This window comes from Rhinopithecus bieti, unplaced genomic scaffold, assembly GCF_001698545.2.
Source record: "Rhinopithecus bieti isolate Rb0 unplaced genomic scaffold, ASM169854v2 scaffold_26426, whole genome shotgun sequence".
In the NCBI taxonomy this organism is placed as follows: Eukaryota; Metazoa; Chordata; class Mammalia; order Primates; family Cercopithecidae; genus Rhinopithecus; species Rhinopithecus bieti.
This window is the reverse complement of record NW_016811945.1, coordinates 203,393-228,485: the sequence shown is the minus strand read 5'-3', so window position 1 is coordinate 228,485 and position 25,093 is coordinate 203,393. Positions and strand designations below refer to the sequence as shown.

Below are 25,093 nucleotides of genomic sequence, written 5' to 3'. Positions count from 1 at the left end.
AAGGAAGAACAGAGGAGGGCTGGGGGGCCGAGAGGGAAGGGTGCAGCGCTAGGGACTGGCGGGCGTGCACGGGGAGCTGCCACCTTGTGTTTCTGCAGGGTGCCTGCGATCTGGCTGAGATCCCGGCCCAGGACCGCATTCCCCACCCTCTGTCCGCACTCCTTCAGCCAGGCTTCCTCCTCTTCACAGTTGCACAGGAACTCTGCCCGCTGTAGGGTCTGCTCCAGCAGGGCCCGCCTGAGGGACAGTAGGGATCACTGAAGGACATGGGGAGTAGTGGGGCATGGGCAGTGGGTTCCCCTCCGGAGTTAGACACTCCCCCTAGGATTCTTCTTTTCCCTGGATGACTCAACAGGTGAGACAGAGGCTTTGGAAGTGAGGGTCAGTATGGAGAAAACTGCCAGGCCAACAGTACTTTAACCTGGGCAGGAGATAATTTGGGTTACAGAAAAGTTTTGGGGAAAGGTGGAAGAGTTGGGGCAGTCTCTTACCGGGCCCTGACAAGAGCCACCAGGCTCTGGTGGAGCTGGGCCAGTGTCTTGGCTTTGGCCTGCAGCACCTCCACACTGGTGCCCAGGGAGGAGTCCAGCTCTGCTGTCTGCTGGGCAAGATGGCTCACATGGGCTCCGTGGGCCGAGACTTGGGCCTCCAGCAGGTCATGCCTCTGCAGCAGCTCCACCACTTCTGCCAGCTGCTGCCCACAGGCGGTGGACCTGGCCGGCCCCTGGCCAGAGATGAGTGGTCATTGCAGTTGTCCCAAAGTGCTGGGTCCCTCTGAGCACTGGCACTGGGGAAGTCCCCCCTCCTGCTGTGTTTCCCAAGGGCCTGCTGGTCCAGTGCCCACCTGCAGCTCCTCCAGCTGGTGGGAGGCAGCCTCCACCTCCTGCAGCAGGCTCAGCACAGCCTGCATGTCTGCCACCTGCTTCCTCTGCCTCTGTAGGCGCTGAAGGAGCCTCTGCCAGCGCAGGGTAACTTCCTCCTGCCTGGAGGACGTGAGAATAAGGGAGATCTCCTCTGGGTTGGGGCAGGGAAGCTACTTCAGGGTTCCCGGTCCGTGGTGGGGCTTGGCTGCCCTGGAGGAGTCTGACCTCTGTGGCTGGGGCAAGGCCTATGGACTTTGAGAGCATCCTGGCAGGGGGTGGTAGGGGCAGTGTGTCCTATCTTTGGACACATGCAGAGAAGCCAGAAGGAGGCCTGGAAGGATCAGGCTGTCAGGGCCCCCTACCTTGCATGCAGTCCCCATCTCAGTTGATGAAAACTCCATCCTTCCAGGTGTCCAGACTAAAATCTTTTTTTTTTTTTTTGAGAGACAGAATCTGCTCTGTCACCCAGGCTGGAATGCAGTGGTGCAATCTCGGCTCACTGCAACCTCCACCTCCCAGGTTCAAGTGACTTTCCTGCCTCAGCCACCTGAGTAGCTGGGATTACAGGCATGGGCCACCATGCCTGGCTAATGTTTGTATTTTCAGTAGAGATGGGTTTCACCATGTTGGCCAGGCTGATCTTGAACTCCTGACCTCAGGTGATCCACCTGCCTTGGCCTCCCAAAGTGCTGGGATTGCAGGCGTGAGTCACCGGGCCCGGCCTAACATCTTGATAACTCATTTTCTCACAGGCCACGTCTGATCTGTCTGCAAATTCTACTTGGCACTGTCTGCAAAATCTATCCAGAACCTCACCCCTTATCACCACTGCTGCTCCGTCCTGGATTACTGCAATAGCTTTGTAACTGGTGTCTCTGTTTCTGCCTCTGCCCCTTGGATCTGTTCCCAACATGACATCCACGTGAACATCGCGAAACAAAAGTCAGATTGTGTCACTCCTCTGCTCAAGTCCTCCACTAATTTCCCATCTCTGAGTAAAAACCAAATCGTTACTGTACCCTGCAAAGCCGGGCTTGACCTCCATCCCCACCCCTCACCCCTGTGCCCGCCTGACCTCAGTTCCTGCCCCTTGTTCACTTTGGGCCAACACTGGCCTTCAGGCTATTTTTCAAACCTGCTAGGCATGCGCTCACCTGAAAGGACACTGCATTTGCCGTTTCCTCTGCCTAGAATACTCTGTCTCCCATGTCTGCATGGCCAGCTCCCCACTTCTTTCTGGTCTTTACTTGGAAGTCAACTTCCCAGTGAATCCCCTCTAGCTACTCAACCTTAGCACCTCATATTCCCCTATCCTCTTTATTGTTATTATTATCATTATTATTATTTTTTTTTTTTTGGAGATGGAGTCTCACTCTGTTGCCCAGGCTGGAGTGCAATGGTGCCATCTCTGTTCATTGCAACCTCTGCCTCCCGGGTTCAAGCGACTCTCCGGCCTCAGCCTCCCAAGTAGCTGGGATTACAGGCGCCCACCACCATGCCTGGCTAATTTTTGTATTTTTTAGTAGAAACAGGGTTTCGCTCTGTTGGCCAGGCTGTCTTGAGCTCCTGACTTCAGGTCATCCTCCTACTTCGGCCTCCCAAAGTGCTGGGATTACAGGCATGAGCCACCGTGCCCAGCTTCTCCTTTATTATTATTATTTCTTTATTACCACATGCTATGAATTTTTCTTATTTGTCTGTTTTTCTTAGTAGTGTGTAAGTTCATGAGGGAGGGAATTTTTGTTTGTCCTCTTCTCTACTAAATCTCCAGCAGCTAGCACAGTGTGTGGGACATAGTAGACACTCAATAAATTATTGTTTAGTGGATGAATCAGAGGCTACCTAGAAAGTGCTTTACCAATAGGGATGAATTACTGATGGTGGACTTGCAAGCATCACTGGGAGACAGATCTTTGTAGAGGGAGCCCTGAACCCATAAATCACCCCTCTCCTCTCTGGCAAAGAATGGGCACATGACATGGAAGGATGGGGGTGTGGTAGGAGAACCTCAGCCAGTTGTGAGGAGAGTTCATGTGCTGGGGCTCACCTGCGGGCCACATCTGCCCAGCTGTGGTACTGCTCCTGCTGGAGAATGTCTGCAATCTCAGCCAGGGCCTGGAAACGCCCCTCCTGGGGCAGGATGCCAGCTTCCAGCATGCCCAGCCTCTGGACGGCTGCCTCCACCGTGGCCAGGCTGGCTGGCAGGGCTCTGGCCTGATCCAGCACCTGCTCTGCATCCTTAAGGAAACTCTCCCGGAGAGCTGCCTTGCGCTGGAAGCGCCGGGCCAGGGTTTCTAGCCGCTCCAGCTGCAGTAGCCTCTGCTGCAGGGCCTGGCTCCTTGCGGCCTCTGCCCATTCCAGCCCTGCCCAGCACTGAGACAGCTCTGCAAGGCCCAGGCCGTCATGAGGCAGGAAGAGCCTGCGGTTCTGGGCTTGGAGTGCTGTCTGTAGCCGAAAGAGCAGGGCCTCTGCAGCCCCTCGCTGCTGCAGCCGGGGTGGCTTCTCCTGGGTGCGGAACACGGTGAATGCTGCCAGTAGCTGCCGCATGGCGGGCAGCGAATCTGGGAAATCCCGTGCCTCCAGCTGCGCCTGCTTCTCTGCAATCCAGCATAGCAGGTCGGCCACCAGCTGCTCGTACTGGGTCTGTAGCGCCTCTGTCTCCTGGAGCTGAAGCAGGATCTGGTGGAGGAAGGGGTCAGGGTCCTTCTCAGGACAGGCCCTGGAATGGACACTGAGTGCCAGCCAGAGTTCCCCAGGTGGGCTGTAAGCTACTTCTCTGAGCCGAAGATCCTTTGAAGTGGTGGTACCCCCACCCCAGAGAACCGGGTTTGCTTGCATTGCACACTCAGATCCAGGAGCTTGGGACCCCCTCCATGACTGAGGGTGAGGCTATCCTGCCTTCCTCCTCTTGTTTTACCCATTTGGCCTCACTGGTGGGGGTTGAGGCCCTTCAGGCTGCTGTTCTTTTTCTAGGCCGCCTTTCCCTTCCCTGTACCCCCTACCCCACAAAGCAGCTCACAGTCCTTGGCCTGTGTCCCCCCAACCCACACCCCAACTGAGATACCCACCCTGAGAAGAGCACTTCCAGGCCTCAGCCTCTGCCATCGTGTCCAGAGAGTAAGAAAGCCCCCCAGAAACATGAACTCTGTGTAGCCCCAGCCGGCAGAGCCTCTTCTGTGCCTGTCCTTGCAGAATCCTGGCTCTCTAAGCCTTTTAATCCCATTAGAAGCTTAATAGCCTGAGAGTCGGGGAGAAGGGAGAGGCCCAGGAGGGGCCATTCCTCCCCTGGCTTCCCTTGTATGCCAGGCACCATGCTGGGCCCATTACCCATGCTCCCTGGAACACTCACAAGGCCCTCTGTTATCCAGGCATCATCATCTCCATGCGATAGAGGGTGCACAGTGAAGCTGGGTGACTTGGCCAAGGCCACGCAGCTAGTATGTGGCAGGGCAGGCTTCATGCTTAGGCCTGTCTGCCTCTGGAGCCCTTGCTCACCCCACCCCTCCTTTCTCCCCCACCTTAGTGAGTCTCCTCTGGACAGTCTGCCCCTGATGCAGGCGGGAGCAGTAGTGGTAGTAGAGGGAAACATAGGTCATGATGGAGCGCTCATCTGGCTGTGTGGCTGCCACGTCCTCGGGGTCCAGCAGCTGAGCGATGCCCAGCTCCTGCTCAGCCACCAGGAAAGCAAAGGCAAGGTTGTGCAGTGGGCGGTCTGGACTCAGGGAGCTGTAGTCCAACAGGTCTGGCCTGGAAAGAGAGCGAGAAGGGCTCTTCACCAGCAGGAGCCTATTACTTTCCTTGCAGTAGATTCTCACGTGCACTCATGCTCCTATTGGTCATTCACACCTTCTTGTGAATTCATTTTCCCAATAGTTATCTGAGGCCCTGCTGAAGGAGTAGGACTCTGACAGAGAAAGAGGAGGGTTCATTCCGCACAGGGACCAGGCTGGGGGGCTGGGGGAACCTCCAAAGGGCAGGTGCTGCCAGGGTGAAAAACATGAATAGAATTGAGGGGCACAGGAAGTGCAGAAGACTGGGGTCAAAGGTAAACTTGGCCAATCTCATGGCATTGTCTAGGGACGGGAAAGGGGCTAACCCAGAGCAGGGACTCAGACATCAGCCCCTTCTACATCTGTGTCCACTTTCCCTCCTTCAAGCCTATAGATGTGGGACAATGGGCAGGCTGAGGACCCAAACCCAGGCATCGTTGGGCCAGTGGGCGGAGGCCTCCTGATGAGGGTGGGGTCACACCTGTGGGCATGGATGAGGGCATTGAAGCCCAGCCCATCGCTCCAGCTTCGGGAGAAATCGGTAATGTTCACGTTGGTGTAGCTGGCTGTCTTCCGCTGGCACCAGACCAGTAGGGCTTCCTTGGTGGACAGCAGGGCTGCGCTGGCCCCAAACTCCTCCTGGCAGGACAGGGCAGCGGGGTCATCATACAAGGGCAGGGTGGGGAGGCAGACAGCCTACAGGCTGTGGGAGAGGCAGGCTGGCCACAGCCGGATTCTGCTTCTCCCCGGCCCGGGGTCAGTGTGACTCTCCTCTCTTTAGAGTATCTGATTTTACCCAATTTTATCCATGGTGGGCAGGGGTTGGGGGTGAGAGCGACGGGCCTTCCAAAGAAGTGGAGCAAGGGAAAGCCGTCACTGCAGAGGCACTGGCTTTGCATGACCACAGGTGACCACACAGCAACAGCTGCCATTTTTTGAGCCCTCTGATGGGTCAGGTGCTATGCTAACTGACCTCGGGCTCATGGGATTGTGTCTGGGTTTCATGAGACTGGGTCCTGTCACTGCAGGCTTTCTGTGAGCCAGGCCCGATGTTATGGGCTGGAGTGCAGTGGTGCGATCTCGGCTCATTGCAACTCTCGCCTCCCGGGTTCAAGCAATTCTCCTGCCTCAGCCTCCCTAGTAACTGGGATGACAGGGACATACCACTATGCCCAGCTAACTTTTTGTATTTTAGTAGAGACGAGGTTTCAGTATGTTGGCCAGGCTGGTCTCAAACTCCTGATCTCAAGTGATCTGCCTGCCTTGGCCTCCCAAAGTGCTGGGATTACAGGTGTGAGCCACCACGCCCAGCCTCACTTCCTGTTTATAAACTCAAAATATCAAGGTTCAGCAGGCTGCACTTCCCCTGCCCTCTGCGCCCCAGAGCTTGGGTAGGAAGGACGTGCATGGTGCCCACATGACGGGGAGTGGAGTCTCAAGGCCCTGGGTCCTAGTGAGGTCAGGCCCCAGTACCCTGCATGGTGGGGCCAGGCTGGCAGACGGAACTAGGGAAAATGCTGCGATGGCTTGTGAGGGAGCAGGGCTAGCCTGAGCCCAAACACATCTGAGTCAGCAGCAAGGAGGGCCAGAGGGGGCTGCAGACAGGCAGAGATGGTGCTGCTCCCAGGGGCCTAGGCTGCAGGGAGCACCTGAAACTGGCCGGGGGCCTGGGGAGGTGAGTATGGCTTCCTGAAAGGGCTTGAGGTCAGTTAGAAATTCATCCGCCCCTTCAACCTTCAAATAGATGCTCAGCCCTGCAGACACACAATTCTCCTGCCCTCCTGGGGCTCAGGCCCTGAGTTTCCAGGCCGTCCTGGACTTGTGCCGGATGTGTGGCTTCTTTTCATGAGCATTTCCTTCTCTAGGTTGACTTTCCTTACCTACTAGAATTGAGTTTTAGGTGGCAGTTTGGAAATCATGAAACTATGAAAAAGGATAAGTATAAGGACTCTTTTTTTTTTTTTTTTTTTTTTTTTTTTTGAGACAGGGTCTCACTCTGTGACCCAGGCTGGAGTGCAGTGGTGCAATCATGGCTCACCACACCCTCGACATCCTGGGCTCAGTTTATCTTCCCACCTGAGCCTCCTGAGAGCTGGGACTACAGGCATGTGCCACAAAGAGTTTATAGTCTTTCTGATCCAGTGCGGGGGAAAGAGGTAGAATGGAGGAAGCGGGGGGCCATGAAAGAAATGCTGTCTTTGGTTTGCAGGGTGCCAGGGACTCTGTAAACCTCCAGAGCTGGGACTCCCTCCACACATTGCATTTCTTCCAGCAGTACATTGTGGTATAATGGAAGTTACAGAGCCTCAGTGCCAAGTGGGGAGCAACACACAGGGGTGAAAGTGGGTGCTGGCAGTGACCATGAACCCTCCCTAGTGAATGACTTGCCCAGACCTGGTTTGAAGCCCATGGCCCTGGCCCTCACTTTAGCATATTACAACGTTACAATATCTCTGGGATCCTGGGTTCTTCACCCATGGTTGAAGAGTGAATATTGACTTTGCAATTTCCAAGATCTCCTATGGGAATCATAAAAGTTGCATGGAACTTCTCAGTCCCCAGGAGTCTGAGGCGAGGCGAGGGCTGGGCTGAGTCACCAGGTGCTGGGTGCTGGGGACTGAGCCATACCTTGTCCAAGGAGATGTGGGAGATCTGGAAACGCAGAATGATGACCCAGATGAGTCCCAGGATGAGTGTCTGGTCTCCATCCACGATGTTCTCTGGCCCGATGAGTGGTATTGGCACCTGTGGGCACAGTTGGCTGGGCTAAGCCATGAAGCCCGTGTCCAGAGAGGACTCAGTCACCAAAAGCTTAGGGTGCCAGCTGCAGGATGGGAGGGTCCTAGAATCTATCCTGCCCCAGCCGGGAGGTCCCCCAGGGAGAAGCAGGCAGGGGATAAGTCCAGGAAAGCAAAGGCATCCCGCCTGGTTGGAGCCATGGCCTCAAGCCCACCTGGGTGAAGCCCCAACCTAGTGAACTGGGCTGGGCCCCTAGAGCAGCAGGACTCCCTGTGTGTGGGCTACAGATAGACCTGGGCCAAAATCAGTGGTTCAGCTACAGGGTTTGGAAATGAGGGGTCGTAACAGTCAATGTGTGAGCCCAACAGACAATAGCAACAGTCTGCCTCCATCTCCCAGGGTGTCCTGGGATATCCAGGGGTGGCTGGGTCCCTGGGCTCACACCCAGATCTCAGCCTTCTTCATCTGTTCCAGCTCCAACACAGCCAGCTATAAATCCAGGTTCCCAGGCTCCACCCAGTCAGACTGCCTTGGGCCAGAGCCTGGGAATTTGCACTTGAACAACACCTTGGGTGGCTCTTAAGTACACCAACGTTGAGACTCCTCTGCCCTACATCTTGCCACTTGGACAGGGAGGATGGGTGAGTCAAGGGGAGAAGCCCCGCAGGGTCTGGCCCCCAGCCCCCTCTGGCTCCATCTTCCTCTCTGTGGAACCACACAGCTCCAAGCCCATCGGATTCTTGTAGTTACGTGGGATTCTAAGCACAGGACTTCAGGCCTTTGCACGGCCGTGCCTGCTGTCTGAAAGTATCCTCCCAGATATCTGCATGGCTATTCACCTCCCTGCCTTTGACTCTTCACTCAGATGTTGCCTAGCCTGATCACTTTATTTAACATAGAAACCTAAAGACTATTTCTCCCACCCAAATACACACTCGATCCCCTTGCCCTGCTCAAGTGAGGATCTTGACTTTGTTTTCTGATGTATCCTAGTGGAGTGGCACACAGCAGGGAATCGATCAGTAAGTACCGAATGGAGAAAGAAAAGGAGTGAGACGTTCCCTAAGACCTGAAGGGCAACTGGCTTCACCCAGCCACTACCAGCCCTGTGGGAGGAGCTGCAGCCCTGGGTGTCCCCCTGGGTAAGCTTTGGTATATCCGGCTGGTCTCTAAAGGATTCCACCTGGCATGTCAATCACCTTGCCTTAGAGTTGGAGCCTCTGGGGAGTGGGGTGTTTATCTGCTCCTCCCAGCTCCTGAGAGACCATCCTCCCGACTTCCTATTGAGCGATGTCACGCTGGTGACTTAAACTCACCGTGCTGGGGGTATTAACGCCACAGGATCAGCGAATACAGCACACTGGAGCTTTTATTTTCCCCAGAGAATCATTTGTTAAACATTTACCAGCACACCGCTGATCTGGGTTCAATGAACCTGTCTCCCATTGAAGCCAGATGCCTCGAGGTGGGGGTCTGGGTTTTGCTTAGTGTAGCCCAGTGCCTGCATAGAATGCCCAGGGCATGGGAGTGTCTCTGTAAGTGAGTGCATCCCTCATTCTGCCACACATTCCCTGTGTGTTTGCAGCAACTCCCTTATCCTTTCCAGACCACAGTTGCCTCCTATGTGTATGGAGACAAGGATGTCACCCTCACAGGTATCAGTGACATGCTGTATATTAAAGTTAGGGAGAGCTGCAATGCCTCTGACAAAGGCTATGGAACTTACACCCTTCCCAGGTTCCTGGAGGGGAGATGACTGGCTCACAGGGTCATTGTCCCTGGATCAGCTAGGGCCCAGCATTCTGCAGCCGGCAGAGTTCTGCTCTCGCACCTGCTTAGGACAGCAGTTGCTCCCCTTCCCTTTGCTTGGGTTTCTCCCCTCCCTGGCTTTCCTCCCACACACCAGTACCCCAGGAGGCTGGACAGAAGCTCCACTCCAGGACATAGTGATGGGAATGCACAGTCAGGCTCCGTCCAGCCAAGCCCAGCTCAGTGACTTCACAACCTCCAGGGACAGCCACCTCCAGGAGTCCTTAGTCTTCACGTTTCCCGGTTCCCAATGATCTCTTTGCTCCACCCCACCCCTGCACAGGCCCCTCACCCTGGCCATGAGGGTCCCTCTGTCCCTCGAGTTCCGGCTTCCTTTTAGCGGCCGTCTCCTTGACCTGTCCCTTTCTTTCAGGTAACTCTGGCTCCCCTCATTTGCTGAGGCCTCCTCCCTCCTTCTCCAAGACAGGCCCTGCTCCTCTTCCCCACCTGCGGTCTTAGTGTCCGGGTCTCTTCCCTCTGTTTCCCACTCGATGCCAGCCCACCATGGCCCCACATCTGGGCTCTGTTCGCTAGTTAACCATCGATCTTGCCTGGTAAATAATTCAGGGCCTCTGTTTTCTCATCTGTGAAATGAAAAGCCTAAGATTCTTTCGGCCTAGAATCCTGTGAGTCTCTCTTATGACAGAGTGACATTTTCCACCCCAGTAGGGACATGGATTGCTCCTGCTGCGGCCAGCTGGGTGCTCTCCAGGTCAGGGATGCTGTGCGAGGAGGGCTTGGCTTCTGCTCCTCTGTGTCCCTGCCGCTCACCCTGTACTCAGGCCCCAGCTTCTCTGCTCTGCCCTGTGACCTGGCCCCGGAAAGGTGACCCAATAATTCAGCCTGTCCCAGCTGCCTGCCCCAGCACCATCCCAGACCCCTTTCCCTGGGACCCACCTTGGCCCTGAGGAAGGCCAGGGCTCGGCTGCTGTTCTCCAGGAAGTGCACGCGCAGGCGGCCCCGGCTGGGGGGTGGCAGGGCCTCCCCTGAGATAAGCTCCAGCAGCCGCAGGAGGTGGATGCCATCAGCCAGCTCTGTGTACAGGTTCCGGATCTTGATGCCCACCTGGGGAGCGGACAGCGGCAGGTATGGGGTCAGCCCAGCCTCACCTGTCCTCTCATCCTGGGACCTGAGAGGTGCGACCCAGAGCAGCTGCCTTGGAAGAAGGAGCTCTGGCCTCAGCTTGGCCTCAGGCAGATGACCCCACAGCTCACCCCCGAGGGCCACTGGCCAGAGCTGGGGGCATGGTACGGGTGGGCTGTGGGTCATAGCTGGCTATACTCACCTGGCCGCACTGGAAGACGTTGTTGATCCACTTGGTGAAAGTCTTCTCCTGCATCTGCATGTGCCGGGCCTGCAGCTTGCGAATGTGGCCCGTCTCATACTGAGAGTCCATGGTGAGACTTGGACTGGGCGGGACCCGGAGGTTCGTGCTGGGCCGCCTGCTGCAGCGCCCTGCAGCTCTGAGGAGCTCCCGGGGACTGTGGGGCTGACCAGCCATCAGGCCTGCAGCCCTTTGGGGACAAGGAACTGCTGGACAGCCCCCTAAACCTGGAGGGCATGCAGGTTAGGGGATGATGTCAATGGAGATGGCCCTTCTGCCAGGGGCCTAGGGTCCTGCCTTGCCAGACTGTCCTCACATTTCATGGCGGTTGCAGCTTGGAGACCAGCCAAGTAAGGGCCAGTGCTTCTGACCCCCTGTGCTTGAATGTCCCAGGGTCCCCTTTGCCCCACCCCAGCTTCCAGATTCTTCTTTTCAGAGCCCCTGCTTCCAGGTCCCTCTACTGCAGTGACTGGAGCAGGTGGAAGGAAGACAGGAAACTGCTTACCTTGGTGATGCCTGGATCCCGTGGAGGCGACCCTGCTGGATGGATGGAGATGGCAGATAGCAGGGGTTGTGCAGGGAGGGAGACGGACATCAGGAGAGGCCGAGGCTGGAGTGCGACCGCACCACAGCCCTCCCCTTGAGCCAGCATGCTGGGGTGACGGCACACAGGCGACATTGTCCTCCCACCTGCCACAGGGCGTGGCCCAGACTGGGAGGGGGTGGCTCAAGAATGCTCCAGGGCCATTGCCAGATGATCTCCTCCTTCATCATCCTCCCTTCCCTGCCAGCAACTTCCTCAACTCCAGGTGGGGGTCCTGGGTCCCAGGAAGCAGAGGCCCTTGGGGTGGTCCTGCCACCCCGGGTTGGAGCTCTGTGCGGGTGCTGCAGTCTGCGTAGGAGGCACCAAAGCGCAGAGCCTCTGTGGGAAGCCTGTGGACGCACTTCCCAATCTGAGGCTGCCCTGTGTACCCTCGTGGGGCCTCTCTGTGAGCACCCAGGGCGAGGGTATGAGGGAGTGTCCTGGGCCATGGTCTTCTCATTCACCCCCAGGGAACGGCCCTTAGACTGAGGGCCTCACACACCCTGGGCTTGGCTTTCCAGACCCTGCCAGAGGTGCAGCCTGCCGAGCCTGGGGCTGAAGGGTAGGCTCCCCGGAGGAAGGGGCGACCTGGAACTGCTAGGGCTGTGGAGTCTCCTCCAAAATGAGAGATATGGTGTTAACTCGGCTCCACAGAGCTGGCCGTGACCCAGGGCTCGGAGGCAGGGGTGCACAGGGAGCTGGTGGGCATCTATCCCTTCCTCCCCGAGCAGCCTGGACTGCATGCCAGAGTGAAGGCGGGTTCTAGTTCTGGTGGTCTCACTCGCCTGTGGCTAAACTCAGGGTAGCAGTGTGGGCTGGGGTGCGTGTTTGTGGGTGTCTCCCAGTAGCCCCGGAGCCTCTGAAGCGACAGCCCACTCCTCAGGGAGGCGCTCCTGGCAGCCACAGCCCACAGTAGGACAGCAGCTGAGCCTGTCCTTGAGAGCTGGGCTAGGGAGTCACACCTGAACCGCCTGGGCCCACTGCAGACAGTCAGGGGTGACGCTGAGAGGTGCCGTGGTCTTGGGTGGGGTGCAGTTCCCCGCATCTCAGAGACGCTTTCTCTCCTGCTGTCCTCTCCCTGCCAGGCCCCTCCTGCACCGGCTGGCTTCCAGATGCCCTGCGCTCCTTCCCTGCTTTCAGCAGTTGCAGTGGTGGTCCTCCCGTGCGCCCCCCTTCTGCCCTCACTGCCCCTGTGGGTCCTTGTCACCGACCCCCTAACTTGGCAGCCTAGGCACCACCACCCCGCACCTTTCCACAGTGCAGCTCTGCTCACGCCTGTGAAGCCTCCCACCACCTGGGAAGGAAACTCAGACTTGCCAGAGCTTGCCTCAGCTAGGACTTTGAAGCCCGCCAGGTTACCTAACCAGGCTAGTCTGCCCGCCTCACTCTGGGTGCTCTCCATGGGCCACTCACCATTTCCTGAGCAGGACCAGAGCTCTCCTGCCCCAAGGCTGGACTTCAGCTGTTCTTTCAGCTTCGAACGTCCCTTCCCACACTCCATCATCCACATTCAGCTATCCTGTCTGACACAGTTAAAATCCTGTTTCTTCTAGGAAGAACCTCATCCCACCCGCTTACCCTACGGAGACTAGCTTGTTCCTTCTCCTAGTAAGACCCTCAACCCATGGAGTCCTGGGTGATGTTGTGAGCGCGGGAGGACAGACTGAACTGCATGGTGCTTCGCACATAGACCTCAACAGAGATTGGCATTTTGAAGTTGTTGGCGGGGGCTGTGGACTGCTTTTCTTCCTTTCTAACTCAACGACAGCTACAGCCACTGCACACAATGCAAGGACTGGCTCCTGTTTAACCATGTCTGATTGCAGCCCCTGGTGAAATGAGAATCCTGTGGGTCGGAACAAAGTTTGGATTACTTATGTGGCAAGTAACCAAAATCTCAAGTGAAACTGGTTTAAACAATATATTTTTATTATTTATTTACTTATTTATTTATCTATATTTAATTCTTTTTTAGAGACAGGGTCTTCTTATGTTGCCCAGGCTGGTCTTGAACTCCTGGCCTCAATGATCTTCCCACTTCAGCCTCCCGAGTTGCTGGGATTATAGGTGTGAGCCACCATGCCTGGCTTAAACAGTATAAAGGGAATGCATTGGCCCACACAGTGGAAAAAATAAAATCTAGTAGGAATACGACTTCAGGTGAAGTTTGATCCAGCAGCTCAAATGTCACCACAGGCCTGGATTCCTCTGGCCTTTCTCAAGTCTCTTTCATTTTCATGCTCCACAAGGTGGCTTCTGCCAGGCTGACCTCCCTACCCTGACCCCAGCAGCTCTGGACACCCCTCTCAATGCCATTTATATTGTTGCATCAATAGGCTCATTTCTATATACTGCAAGGTTCAGAGAAGAGACAATCTCTCTCCCAAGAGTTGTAACAGAAGTCTGGGGGTCCTGGCTCTCATCAGCTTGAACAGGCCCACATGTCCACTCCCGAACCAATATTTGTGACCAGGGGGATGTGGTCTATCTCATCCAAACCTCACTTGAAGTGAGGGTGGGAGGAGGGGTACTCTGCAAGGACTCTAGGTCTGGACCACCAAAAAGGTAGATGGGTTGGTGGGAAAAGCCAGATGCCTACTACGGTGGTGGGTGGGCAGAGGGCACACTGGCGAGGTGCGGCAAGAGGCAGGGGCAGTGCTGGCCAGGCAGGGGCTCCTCCTTAGCACGACTGGAGAAAGGACTCCTGTGAAGCGGCCGCCTCCACGAGTCCCTGCTGTCCTGGCTTCCAACCACTCTGAGGTGTGGCTTTTGTCTGCAGACCTGGCCTCTGCTGCCTACCCTCTTCTGCCCCCACCCGATGGGGCTGCTTTCCTTCTGAAGCAGCCATATTTTGGGTTTCTCTCCACAGGAAGAGTTGGGGGTCACGGGCACACCCGCTCCCTACCTCTTCTCCCCCAGTTCAACCTGGATCCAGGGATCCACACTCTGCTCCGAGAGGCCAGCACGCAGCCACTGGAAAATGAGCCAGTGGGAGAGGCAGCTCCATGTGTATTGATCAGCAGACTGTGTCTTTTTGTTTGAAACTTCTAAATAAGATTACAAAAAGAAAAACAATGGAAGCATCGGGTATTAACTGCATTGGTTAACCAACACTGGAACCCAGTACACTCTTGTATTAGGCCCGCATTTACCTGAGTAAACTCATGTTTTCTGTCCTAAGCATGCTCGCCTGCTACATCCCATGGAGGAAATAAACAGTGAAACACTTTCCTCATCTTGAAGGCAATCGTCACAGGCATCCTCCAGGCATAATGAAGGAGGGTGAGTGAGGGTGTGAGGCGGAAAGGTCCAGGCCGCAGCTGTGACTCCCGTGGGTGAACCACAGCCCCAAATCCAAAGACTCTCTTGCCACATCATGACAAGTGTTCAAAAGAGAACCAGGTCCAGCCCTGGAGAAATGAAACCAAAAGCCAACTGAAAGAATGACCCTCCCCGCAAAAAGCGACCCTGCCCACAGGCCATCCAAGTGCGATGAGTTCGGAAAAGAACCGACAGATGCTGCTGGGCCGGTGCAGGAGGTAGAAGCAGCAGTGGAAGGCTGTTGTATGCCGCCCCTCCCTGGGAGCTGGGGAGATTCCCAAGTCTTAGTGCAGTGTTTCTTTACAAACGGGGTCAGGAGACCCTCACTGGCAGGCTGACAACCTGGAAGCAGACTGTGGGAGCAATAGGCTGGAGTTTTCATGTTCCCTTTCAACTCAAGACCGGAAGGCTTGTGTTATGCGATACCATATGCTGTGTAGAAAACAGGGCCTCGGCTTCTTAGATGTTGTAGTTCTAGAGTTTAGGTACTTCCACCCTCCCTCCTATACATAAACACTCTGGGGAAGAGGTTCTTTGAAAATTGGGGTGGTGCAGGAAGGGCAACAGTGGCAGGGAGCAGGCCCCAGGGTCGGCCCTGCCGCGCTGCCGTGTGGGGTGGGGAGACCGCTGGTGGTGTGGACACATTCACAGAGCTTTGTACTGGTCCTGGGAAGATACGAGTCCTCACTTGGTCACCATCCCTAATATTTTCTAGTGTTTTATTTTCCAGTCAACTTTTCATGATGAATGACTTCATGTAAGAGGATATTAAGAAAAGTGGCCACATGATTTCCCCCCTTTTTTTTCTTTCTCTCCAAGAACATTACCAGGTGCCAGCAGGGAAAGGACCCCGCTGCCTGACATCTCTCCCACCTGAGGGCGCAGAGGTCGGGAGATCACAGTGCCTGAGAGGCTTCCCTCCACGGAGAAATCGGAGACCTCAACCTGCTGCCCTCTAAAGAAGCTTCCTGTATCCAGACAAAACTTACATACGTACACGTTGTTTTAAAACGACATACTCATGTGACATACGTGTATATAAATTCATGTTTACATATGACAATTGAGCAGAGTTAAAGAACAAGACAATTCTGGATGGAAATATCAGCTTGCCTGGGCATCTCTAAGCCTTTGGTCAAGTGAATTCCCTCTTCCCTTCCTCAGTTTACCCTTTGGTGACCTCCACTGTGGTTGCAGACTTCAGGTGGTCCTCACGCATTTACAGAACTGTCTGCTTAGATTACAGCACTTTGGGAGGCTGAGTCGGGTGGATCACGTGGTCAGGAGATCGAGACCATATTGACCAACATGGTAAAACCCCGTCTCTACTAAAATACAAAAATTAGCTAGGCGTGGTGGCACGTGCCTGTTTTCCCAGCTACTTGGGAGGCTGAGACAGGGGAATCGCTTGAACCTGGGAGGCGGAGGTTGCAGTGAACCGAGATCCTGCCACTGCACTCCAGCCTGGTGACAGAGTGAGACTGTCTCAAAATAAAATAAAATAAAATAATAAAATGATAAATGGTTCTTTTCTATGCATCTAATGAATTTAAGTGCTTGTTAAGACTAAAAACCACATTATGCATTTCCTTCTCTTAAAACTAAATTATGTAGAAAGTAAGCTAGGGAGTGTGAGGGTGGGCATCTGGATATAAATGCTTCTCCCAAATCAAGATTTTCTCTTCAATCTGTGCCTTTGACCCTGTCACCAAAGGCAGGTGACAGAAAAAAAAAAAAATGTGACTTTTGGAAGACTCAGTGGGACAGTTCTGATTTCATTCACTTCTGGTGCCAGCAGAGCCCCGTACCATGTGGCCATTGCTGTTTTGCGTCTCTTCCTGCATAAATAATGGTGGATGGCACCTACCTCCCCAAGCTGGTGCCCACAGAGGGGGAGGCACCTCCACCTGACGTAGTTGTCTGAGCAGCGGTCCGGAGAGGTTTACTCGGGGGATTTGGGGAGAGCACACTCTGGGGCCAAAATACAGGTATGTGCCCGAATCCCGCCTCATGACAGGCATTCGTGATACGAACCACACAGCCTTTAAAGAAAAGCTTTTATATGAAAGGTTCCATTCTGTTTCTGTATAAAGGGCTTTTATCCTGTAAGGAAAAAAAAAAAAAAACCCTAAACATAATAAATGCCTGTTTTCTACAAAAACAATGTCTAACTCTGGGTGGACTGATCTCTTCTCAACAGCCCAGGGCAGGGCTGGTCCCTCATTCACCTGTGTCCACAGGGCCGAGGACACTGCACACACTAGGACAGGATTTGGCTGAATTTAAATCCTGCCACCCACCAAGGAGACTTGGGGACATTTACTGGTTGAGGGCCACACTAAACAATCGCTGCAGAGAACCACCTCTTTTCCTTACTGTAGTTTAAGTATGATAAGTGGGTTTTGCTATTACTTATTGGAAAAACTAGTAAGAAAAGCTCATCTTCAGGCTTCAATGTGATCTGACATGCAAACGGGAAGTTTTGCCAGGGGTTAATAAAGATTGTGAGTTCCAAATTCCTAGCCGAATGTGGCTTTGCTGGAAAGCCCCCTGGAGGGGAGGCTGGGAGGGCTGACCAGGTGGTCATCGGGGCACTGGGACAGATGCACGCTGGGGCCTGGCTGCCTGCTCTGCTGGAGACTGCAGAATGGATGGGGGATCCACAGTGCAGCCCCCTTCCAAACCCAGGAGGCATCTGTCGCCTTCTCTTTGGTAGACAGTCTGGAGACAGCAGAAACCCTCTGCTCTGTTTTTTGCCGCTCTAAATATAGCAGAAAACAAAATAAAATAAATAAGATAACCTTTGCTGCCTCCTGGTGCCCTCTGAGGGACAGACAGCTGCTCCAGAGTCGTTCATGAGAACAAACAGCCCAGGCAGCCTGAAGACCCAGCTGCTCCACGTGAGCCCCGGCTCACTTCCTGTGGTTCCTGCGACGCACCAGGCCAGCCCCATGCGCGCTCCAGGCAGATTCTGAGGACTCTTTGGACAATTTCTCTTTTTTTTTTTTTTGAGACGGAGTCTCGCTCTGTCGCCCGGGCTGGAGTGCAGTGGCCGGATCTCAGCTCACTGCAAGCTCCGCCTCCCGGGTTCACGCCATTCTCCTGCCTCAGCCTCCCGAGTAGCTGGGACTACAGGCGCCCGCCACCTCGCCCGGCTAATTTTTTTTTTTGTATTTTAGTAGAGACGGGGTTTCACCATGTTAGCCAGGATGGTCTCGATCTCCTGACCTCGTGATCCACCCGTCTCGGCCTCCCAAAGTGCTGGGATTACAGGCTTGAGCCACCGTGCCCGACCGACAATTTCTCTTTCTTCTCAACCATTCAATCTCCTAATCCACCCTCCTACCCTGAATATTTTCATAGAAACAAAGGGAATTTTGGAGGTGAAAGAAGTCATCTAGTTTCCAGTGTCCACCCTCCCCATTCTACAGATGGAGAAACCGAGGCATAGAGAGGGCAGTGCCTTGCCCAAGGTCCTTTGGTGAGTCAGTGGCGGAGCAGACCTGAGGCCCAGGTCCTCCAGTTCCCGCCCCGTTCTGTGGCCCGCCCCTCAGTCGGCCTTGGGCAGGGACTTCCTGTGCGAGGGTGGCACGAGGTGGGGGGGCAGGCTGCTGGGCAGCTCGTAGCCGTCGAGCTTGATCTTGATGAGGTGCTTGGCCAGCGCGAACTCCTCCTCGTCCAGCATGCCATCGCAGTCGCAGTCGGCCAGCTTCCAGATCTTGCCCAGGACGCTGTTGGGCAGCTTGGAGGTCACCATCTCCTTCTTGGCGTTGACACCCGATATCTTGCCATTGATGGGCGACAGAGTGTAGAAGAGCTCGTCGTAGACGGGCTTGTCTTTGGCCACGACCCACTCCTCCTCGTCGGCGCCCTCCTTGGCGCCCTCCCCGTAGCCCTGGTTGAAGGGGCCCTCGGTGGTGCCGTCGAAGGCGCCGCCCTGCACCAGCTGCGTGGGCGTGCTTATCTCCTCCTGGCTGATGAGGTTCATGAGGGGCGAGATCTTGTTGCTCAGCATGTTGTCCACTGCCTCGATCAGCTTGGGCTTCAGCGAGTGGAATTTGGTGAAGTCGTAGTTCTCAAGCTGTTCCTGCAGAAGGACACACCACAGGATGGGTTACATGCGGTCTCTTCAGGGGGAAACAGCTGGGGGCCCTTGGAGAGAGACTAATTCTGCCCCGGGCAGACGCCCACCACGTACTACTCAGGAGTGCATTCTTTGGGAGCTTCCCACATCCAAATGTACCAGATATAGGAGCGTTTTTTTTGGAACAAGAAACAAGTGTTTTCCTATGGCAGCCAATCGCTGCTGGTGGCCGCACAAGCGACAGCAACCTCCGAGGACTCTGAGAACCCTTCTTTCACCTGCCTTTTTAAAATGCTCTAGAGTTAGTATTCTATTTCTCAAGGGATTTCACCACACACTTCAGCCGGTCTTCACAGCAATCCTGGGAGGAAGGAGGGGCAGGCATTTAGAACCCCATTTTCCAGAGAGCTGTGAGGGGCTGTCTGGCAGAGGCAAAGCAGAGTCCCTGTCTCCTGGCTCTTCACTAATGCTCTCTGTGCTGGAACACAGAGCTGTGACAGAAGGACTGTATTTACGTAAAACAATTAATTAAATACCTTGTTTTTGGAGCACCTAAAAAATGTAGTTTAGGGCACCTTCTCAGTGGCTCTAACCTCTCATGAATGAGGTGAGGGGTCTACTCAACAGGAACCCTGTAAGACCAGCCCCACCAAACACGGCCTGACCAGGAGCACCCACACTATCCCAGGAGGGTATCGAGGCAGGGCCATGGAGACCTTGCGCATAAAAAATAATCATCATGGATCCACTGTCATCTCAAAAATATGGACAAGTAAGCAAAAGCTGGAACTTGTAAGAGCAGGGAGTAGGGCTGGGGAGCCCGAGGGAATAAACGTAGCCAGTAGGCCTGAGTATCACTGGCCTGGTCAGGACAGGTCTTAGCTCCACCTGTTAAGCGAGGCAGCCGGTCAGCCCACAGAGCAGCAGAAGCACAGGCTCTAGAGGGGGCCTGGGAAACACGACTGTCCAACCAGGCTGGGGCAGACCACAGGATGCTACAGAGGCTCTGTGGAACGGCACTGTAGAAAATGACCTTCCTACCTTGGTTCTCCTTGGTTACTCCATCCATCCGTCCATCCATCCACCTGTCCAATCAACCCTCCATCAACCAATCATCCATCCATTCAACCAACCCTCCATCCATCCATTCAGCCAACAATTCATCCATCCACCCACCTGCCCAACTTTTATTTGTCATTTACTCTGCACCAGCCCCTGTTGTGGGGCTTGGGGATACAGAATAAATATGAAAAGCCATAGTTCCTTCTTTAAATGAGCTTATGTTGTAATGGAGGAAGGGCACTCCAATTGTTTAAAAAAGGACCTGACATAACACAGTGAAAAGGATAACATGAAATTAATAAGTCATTAGAAAGAAAAAAGAGAACAGCCAGGCTCGGTGGTTCACGCCTGTAATCCCAGCACTTTGGGAGGCCAAGTTGGGAGGACTGCTTGTGCCCAGGAGTTCAAGACCAGCTTGGGCATGAGACCTATATATACATGTGAGGGAGAGGAAGGGAATAATCACATCAGATGGCTGAGGTTAAGGAAAACTACTGCCTGGATATGGAGAAGAGCTCAGTTGCCCAGGAGGACCCCTGGGGACCCTCACTGTCTAAGGAGAGAAAACACTTGTTTATTGCAAGAGACAAACTTTCTGTGGCCCTGAACTGTGCGAGTTACCTAGAGCTTTACACGAGGAGCTTCAAAGATCTGATGAAAAATGTCTTCAACAGTAGTTTTATCAAATAAATGCAGAAATGTTCCAGGTATGGTAGGTTTTATGTGTGAAGTATTTCTGTATGTACAGTTCTAGAGGGGGCCAAAAGAGAGGCCATGCAGGTGTGCAGTTTTCTGGAGATGAGGCAGGGAGATTTGCAAGGAAAAGTCAGACCTTGCTGTTTTGGACAGAAGCAATGTGACACGCTGGTAGGGAAAAAAGCAAAAAACAAAAAAAACTTGGTGTTATCATAAATATGCTTTCTGACTGAGAAACTGAGAAACTGAGAAAAAACTGGTAAGCAAAACTAAAAATTTAAAATAATTTATAATCTCATCATCTGGCAAAAATCTCTGCTAGCATATCTGGGCATGCATTTCTAGTCATTAACACATACACACAGACACACACATGCATGCACATACACACACACCCACAGAAACAATAATACCATACTGTTAACAATATGTCATATATTTCTGTGGTATTAATTTTTACATAACCTTTCTCTTAACGCTACAGAATATTGAACTTAGACTGCAGAGCTGGGCCATTCTTCATTTACCCTGTCCCCTGTAGCTGGACACACAGGTTGTTTCCAATAGAGAATCAAAATCATGGTCTTTAGGGTGGCAGGGCAGGAATTCTGGGCTGACATCTGGAAGGGGATTCCTGGGTGGTAGACGGTGGGGGGACAGAGCTGAGAAATATCAGCTAAACGGGCTGACATTTCTCTAGGGAAGGGACTCTGACATTCTTCTCAGGTAGCAACGTCAGCAGCCACTGAATCGTGCAAACCCAGCGTGTGGCCCCTGCTCAGCTCAGAGCAGTGGGTACTGCGGGCCGGGTCGCTCAAACGCGGTCACTAGCATTCACTCCTGACATCAGCACCAAACAACGTGGCCTGCACTTCGGGCTCCTACCACCAACGTCTCAGTCAGCCGAGGAGATGGAAAAGAGAAAGCTAAGCAGGTGGAGGAGCAGGCATCCCCCACAAAAATCCCAGTGCTGCTGGCTCAACGAGTTTGGATTCCCCGGGTGCGTGAACACCTACCCCATTTCCTTAAGAATGAGCCTGTGCTGGGAGCGCACACAGAGCCCCTGTGTCTGGCTCAGCAGACAAAGGAGGGTGACGCCTGCCCAAACTTCCCACCAGCCTGCAGGGGCCGTGGATTCCGACTGCAGAGCTCTGGAAAACTGGCAGGGGGAGCGGCTGCATATTTGCAGGGTGGACAGGAGGCAGCAGTTATTCCCGTCCTGGGAGGCAGGCAGGAAATAAATTCTCCATTCTCATCCCTGTGGTCCCCCCCCAGGCTTGACCGGGGACTGCGGGGGCACCAGTTAAACCATCATCATGTCACTCCTGACATCAGCACCAAACCATCATCATCCCTGCCCTCTGCCGGGGTGAGTCCAAAACAGTTCTTACTGGGATGAATACACACTGGGGAACTTAAAGGTATTTGCCCATCGACAGTTGTATCCGCTGAGCTAGGACCCTGGAATTGCTCCCTCTCAAGAGGCAAAGGTCAGTTCCCAGCCCCGTCTCCATCTCTGGGAGGGCTGTCCCTTGCTCATTAATTGCCAACATTCACCAGAAGAGTTTGCAAATCCACCGGAGGGTCTGAGCAGATGGGGCTGACTCTGCTGCCCTCTGCTGTTGAAACACTGCCAACTCACGAGCTGAGGGGTCCAAATTCTCCTTCCAGTCGGAGGATCAGAGTCAGCAGTCACGGTGGCCCTTCTGGTGCTCATCTCGTCCTACAGTATTGACACTGTGCTGTCAGTCACCGTCCCTCCCCAGAGTGTGCCAGGCACGCACCGGCAGCCACACAGGTGGGTTGCAGGGCCTGTCCCAGCACAGGGAAGAGCCTTCAAAATACATGCTCCTCTCACTGCTACAGCTAAGAGTCACTCTGACCAGCTGGCTCCATGAGAGAATACGGAGAACAGCAACCTAAACTGGCATCAGCAAACTCTCTGCGTGACCCTGATATGTGCAAAGATCACAATATGGTCACTTCTACGCGTATGCCCACTCTCTGTCAAGGCCTATGTTGTAGAGGATGTTAGACTTTAACAGTCTCAGGGATGGGAGAGGCCTTAATCCACATATGTGCCCCTCAGAGCTTCCGGTGACAGCAAGCTAGCTTGCAGTATCAGGTGTCACTGAGCATTCCTGACAGGCTCCATGCTGCCTTATTCCTGGGGATTCTCTGAGGGAATCAGGTGGTGTGACTGGACCTCAGCTTACTTCCCAAGGAGGCCTCTTCCTGCAGCTTCCAGGGCTTGGCACTGGGAACCCCTGGTCTATAAGCCCTGTGGGAATCGAGGCTGGGTCAGGGCCTGACAGCCTGCTGTGATATGGCCTTACACTAACTTACTAATTCATTCGGCATGTGTTAACTGAGCACTCACTACGTCCTAGATGCTGGGGATATGGCAGTGAACAGGGCATGGGTCACTGACCTCATGGAGCCGCAGACTTATGTGGGAGAGAGATACTAAATGTCAGATATCAGATAATCCAGTTACATGGAAGCACAACGGTGCTCATATTGTAAGAAGAAACCTGTGTCCTGACAATGGGGTTGCTGTCAATTATTTTTACCCCCATTTGTTCATTTTTTTCTGTATTTTGAGACAGGTCTCTTCTGTCACCCAGGCTACAGTGCAGTGGTGCAATCATGGCTCACTGCAGCCTTGACCTCCTGGGCTTAAGCCATCCTCCCACCTCAGCCTCCCAAGTGGCTGGGATCACAGGCATGAACCAACCACACCTGGCTGATTTTAAAATATTTTAATGGATACAGGGTCCTACTATGTTGCCCAGGTTGTTCTCCAACCCCTGGACTCAAGTGATCCTCCCATTTCAGCCTCCCAAAGTGCTGGGATTACAGGCATAAGCCACCATGTCCAGCTCCATTTTTTTTTTTTTTTTTTTTTTTTTTTTGCTGATTTATTTCAGGGGCCTAGAACAGTGATAGCAGCAGGAGGCAGACAAATGCTGAGGCAGATAGGGGCGGGTCTCCAGTGAAACCCTATCTTCAAGCCAAAGGCATTTTAAAGCCTGCAGGCCAAGCTACAAGTCAAATCCACAGACCAGACTGAGAACCTGTCTTCCCATTTGGCTGCTTTTCTTTGATTGATCCCTACCCTTCACCTATTTTACATATACTTACCCTTCCCTAATTGTTTTTACACTGTCATGCCCACCTTTGACTGGTGCCTTTGTTTTAACCTTTTTTGTATACTCACAAATCAATCAGCAGGCACTCCTCTAACCTGTGCCTATAAAAACCCCAGACTCAGCCACACTGGGGAGATGACCTGACTTCAGGAGACATGACCCAATCTTCCCATCCCCTCTTCACTGAGAGCTGTTTTGTTGCTCAATAAAATCCTCCACCCTCATCACCCTTCAATTGTCAGCACGACCTCATTCTTCTTGGATGTGGGACAAGAGCTTGGGATCCACCAAATGCAGATACCCAGAAAGGCTGTGACACTGGCCCTCCACCCTCACTGGTGGAGGGTAGCCATGCCACTCAACAGAAGCAGTGGTGGGGCCGAGCTGGTCCAGAGCCATGGGCCACAGCAGGGCAAGAGGGTGACTGAGCTGCTAACATTATGCAGAACTAAAAGAGCTAATTAGCATACTGTAACACCCCCTCTGGGGCTTTGGGGTTGCAGGCATCCCTGCCTGGGCACTGCCACATTCCCCTTGGGGTGACACACCTGGTCTGGCTGCAGACCCTGCACAGAGCCTGCTCCTATGTCAGCACTTGGAGTGGCCGGCTGGATCCTGCACTTGCTTGCTCACCCACCTTCAGTAGTGCTAAGGTACAGGGCATACACCTGACTCCAGGTGATTCTCAGCAAAGGCTTAGCCCTCCTTGTACCCTCCATCTCAGTGGGTCATGGCTGCTCCTGAGATCATGCTTTCCTTGTTGCCTTCCCCTAGCTCAGAGGACCCTGGGTGTCTTCTGACCTGGCCATCCCAGGCTAGCTTTGTCATGAGTAGCTCTGGTCNGGAGCTGTGGGCTAGAGTGGGGCAAGTTGCTGACTGAGCCGTTAGCATGCCACTGTCTGTCGGGCTGCTGATGGTGGGGCTGAAAGAGCTAATCAGCACACTGTAACACCCCTCTGGGGCTTTGGGGTTGCAGGCATCCCTGCCTGGGCACTGCCACATTCCCCTTGGGGTGACACACCTGGTCTGGCTGCAGACCCTGCACAGAGCCTGCTCCTATGTCAGCACTTGGAGTGGCCGGCTGGATCCTGCACTTGCTTGCTCACCCACCTTCAGTAGTGCTAAGGTACAGGGCATACACCTGACTCCAGGTGATTCTCAGCAAAGGCTTAGCCCTCCTTGTACCCTCCATCTCAGTGGGTCATGGCTGCTCCTGAGATCATGCTTTCCTTGTTGCCTTCCCCTAGCTCAGAGGACCCTGGGTGTCTTCTGACCTGGCCATCCCAGGCTAGCTTTGTCATGAGTAGCTCTGGTCCCAGAGTCTGCTCTCTACGTTATTAGGCTCACAGAGAACCATCAGGAGAGGCCTGGCAAGGGAGGAATCTGCAGAACCCCAGGGCTCAAGAGCAGCATCTCCCCACGGCGAGGCACTGTAACAACTTCAGGAAGCAAGGGTGACAGTTTCTCTTTCGCCTGGCCTGCTCCACTGTTGGCGTTATTGGGTAGTGGCTGCAGGCATCTGAGTTTGTGGCTCCTGCTTTACAGAGAGGACTGTGGCCTCCAGGGCAGAGGGGTCCCTGCACCAGATAAGAAGACAGCCAGCCTGGCTGTGTGAGGACTGTCAGCCCAGACACCAGACGGGTGGCCTCGCTTGTGAGGACACACTCATCTAACAGCAGTGCGGAGAGGT

General features: G+C 54.0%; 2 protein-coding genes and 1 long non-coding RNA gene across 3 annotated transcripts in view; all 3 read right to left on the bottom strand.

Annotated features, from left to right (window-relative positions):
• The window catches only part of SPTBN5 (spectrin beta, non-erythrocytic 5), a 49,313-nt gene extending 38,607 nt beyond the window's left edge, over nucleotides 1–10,706 (bottom strand). Inside the window, exons 1-9 of the mRNA XM_017895405.1 lie at nucleotides 10,467–10,706; nucleotides 10,079–10,246; nucleotides 7,262–7,378; nucleotides 5,115–5,272; nucleotides 4,382–4,610; nucleotides 2,911–3,542; nucleotides 845–983; nucleotides 492–724; nucleotides 84–237 (exon numbers count right to left, since the gene is read on the bottom strand). Of these exons, the coding sequence (XP_017750894.1) occupies nucleotides 84–237; nucleotides 492–724; nucleotides 845–983; nucleotides 2,911–3,542; nucleotides 4,382–4,610; nucleotides 5,115–5,272; nucleotides 7,262–7,378; nucleotides 10,079–10,246; nucleotides 10,467–10,682 (2,046 nt within the window). The 5' untranslated portion in view covers nucleotides 10,683–10,706. The remainder of the gene's footprint in view (nucleotides 1–83; nucleotides 238–491; nucleotides 725–844; nucleotides 984–2,910; nucleotides 3,543–4,381; nucleotides 4,611–5,114; nucleotides 5,273–7,261; nucleotides 7,379–10,078; nucleotides 10,247–10,466) is intronic.
• A 2,279-nt stretch (nucleotides 10,707–12,985) lies between these two features.
• Nucleotides 12,986–17,466, bottom strand: LOC108544349 (uncharacterized). Its single transcript, XR_001889810.1, has 2 exons — nucleotides 14,241–17,466; nucleotides 12,986–14,135 (listed from the first exon to the last, which is right to left on the bottom strand). It is a non-coding gene; the product is annotated as an uncharacterized LOC108544349 (long non-coding RNA).
• A 179-nt stretch (nucleotides 17,467–17,645) lies between these two features.
• The window catches only part of EHD4 (EH domain containing 4), a 78,044-nt gene continuing 70,596 nt past the window's right edge, over nucleotides 17,646–25,093 (bottom strand). The window contains exon 6 of the mRNA XM_017895432.1: nucleotides 17,646–18,496. Coding sequence (XP_017750921.1) covers nucleotides 17,960–18,496 — 537 coding nt within the window. The 3' untranslated portion in view covers nucleotides 17,646–17,959. The remainder of the gene's footprint in view (nucleotides 18,497–25,093) is intronic.